This window comes from Bison bison, unplaced genomic scaffold (assembly GCF_000754665.1).
Source record: "Bison bison bison isolate TAMUID 2011002044 unplaced genomic scaffold, Bison_UMD1.0 scf7180017849085, whole genome shotgun sequence".
NCBI classification, from domain to species: domain Eukaryota; kingdom Metazoa; phylum Chordata; class Mammalia; order Artiodactyla; family Bovidae; genus Bison; species Bison bison.
The window spans coordinates 2,490-4,192 of NW_011479658.1; the positions used below are offsets into that span (position 1 = coordinate 2,490).

The 1,703-nt window shown below is 38.9% G+C and overlaps 1 protein-coding gene across 1 annotated transcript; it reads left to right on the top strand.

Moving 5' to 3' along the window:
• Positions 1-491: 491 nt before the first annotated feature.
• On the top strand, positions 492-1,475 carry LOC104993287 (olfactory receptor 52N4-like). Its single transcript, XM_010846465.1, has one exon. The coding sequence runs from the start codon at positions 492-494 to the stop codon at positions 1,473-1,475; it is 984 nt and encodes a 327-aa protein (XP_010844767.1).
• The last annotated feature ends 228 nt before the right edge of the window (positions 1,476-1,703 follow it).

A 1,703-nucleotide genomic window follows, 5' to 3' on the forward strand; every position in this document is an offset into this window, starting at 1 on the left:
TAATTAGAAAGACTGCAACCAATTAATTAAAAATTTATGAAGATTTATCTATTTTGAGATTCTTATTTATCAATTATAGGAATTTTTTCTTTTGTTTAAAATAATGTTGTTGCAATATATGTGATAGTGCCTGGCATATAATAGGTGATACAGATATATTTGTTGAATGAATTGATCATTTAATGAATTAACAAAGACTATATACCTGGCTTAAGCTATGTGTAAATAAATATTTCCTGGCATTAAAATGTTTGATTCTTTGATTAATACAAATATGTAAAGTTTAAAAATAAAAAAAAATAAAAAAAGATATGTAACATAAAAAAAATAAATAAATAAAAATAAAATACAAATTTAACACAGACAGATAGAGGAACTGGAACTGAGATTTCTTTTTCTTTTTTCCAAATCTAGGAGGGTCAAAAAGCAAAGCAAAACAAAAAATAAAAGTGGAACCATATAAGCTTCTTAGTGACTATACCAGCCTGATAATGATAATGCTGAACCAAACAGATGTGACACCAGCCTGTTTTATTCTTAATGGGATCCCAGGACTGGAGGACATGCACATGTGGATTTCCTTCCCATTCTGCTCCATGTATGTTGTAGCTATGGTAGGGAACTGTGGACTCCTCTACCTCATTCGCTATGAGGACTCACTACACAGACCCATGTATTACTTCTTGGCCATGCTTTCCCTAACTGACCTTGTCATGTGCTCTAGTACCACCCCTAAAGCTCTTTGCATCTTCTGGTTTCAACTCAAGGAAATCAGCTTTGAAGACTGTTTGGTCCAGATGTTCTTTATTCACACCTTCACAGGGATGGAATCTGGGGTGCTCATGCTCATGGCCCTGGACCGCTATGTGGCCATCTGCTACCCCCTGCGCTATTCAACTATCCTCACCTATCCTGTCATTGCAAGAGTTGGGGTTGCCACTTTCCTGAGAGCAGTATTTCTTATCATTCCTTTGGTTTTTTTCACCAAGCAACTACCCTACTGCAGAGGCAACCTAATACACCATACCTACTGTGACCAGCTATCTGTGGCCAAGCTATCTTGTGGAAATATCAAGATCAATGTTGTCTATGGTCTGATGGCTGCCTTCCTAATTGGAGGCTTTGACATCCTGTGCATCGCCATTTCCTACACCATGATCCTCCGGGAAGTGGTCAGTCTATCATCAACAGAAGCTCGGCGGAAGGCCTTCAGCACCTGCACTGCCCACATCTGTGCTATAGTTTTCTCCTACAGCCCAGCCTTCTTCTGTTTCTTTTTTAATCGCTTTGGGAGCCATACAGTTCCTTCATCTTGTCACATCATTGTGGCCAATATTTACCTGCTCCTACCTCCCACTATGAACCCTATTGTCTATGGGGTGAAAACCAAGCAGATTCGAGATTGTGTCCTAAGGATCCTTTCAGGTTCTAAGAACACAAAATCCTATATCACATATCTTTCAGGGAAAAGATGAAAGGCCAAAGGGAAAGAAACAAAGTGATACTTCTGTTGGATGTTTGGTCAGAATCTAAAACTATCTTTTTAAATGTAACATTTGGGTCACAACAAGTGAAGGTGCTGATTGAGGCAATGTTTTCAGAATGCCGAAAGCCTTGACACACCCCTGCCCCATGCCTACACACCCTGTCTTATGAATTTTTTTATCTCCTCACCTCTGTGAAAGACTAGTCTCCTCATTAGC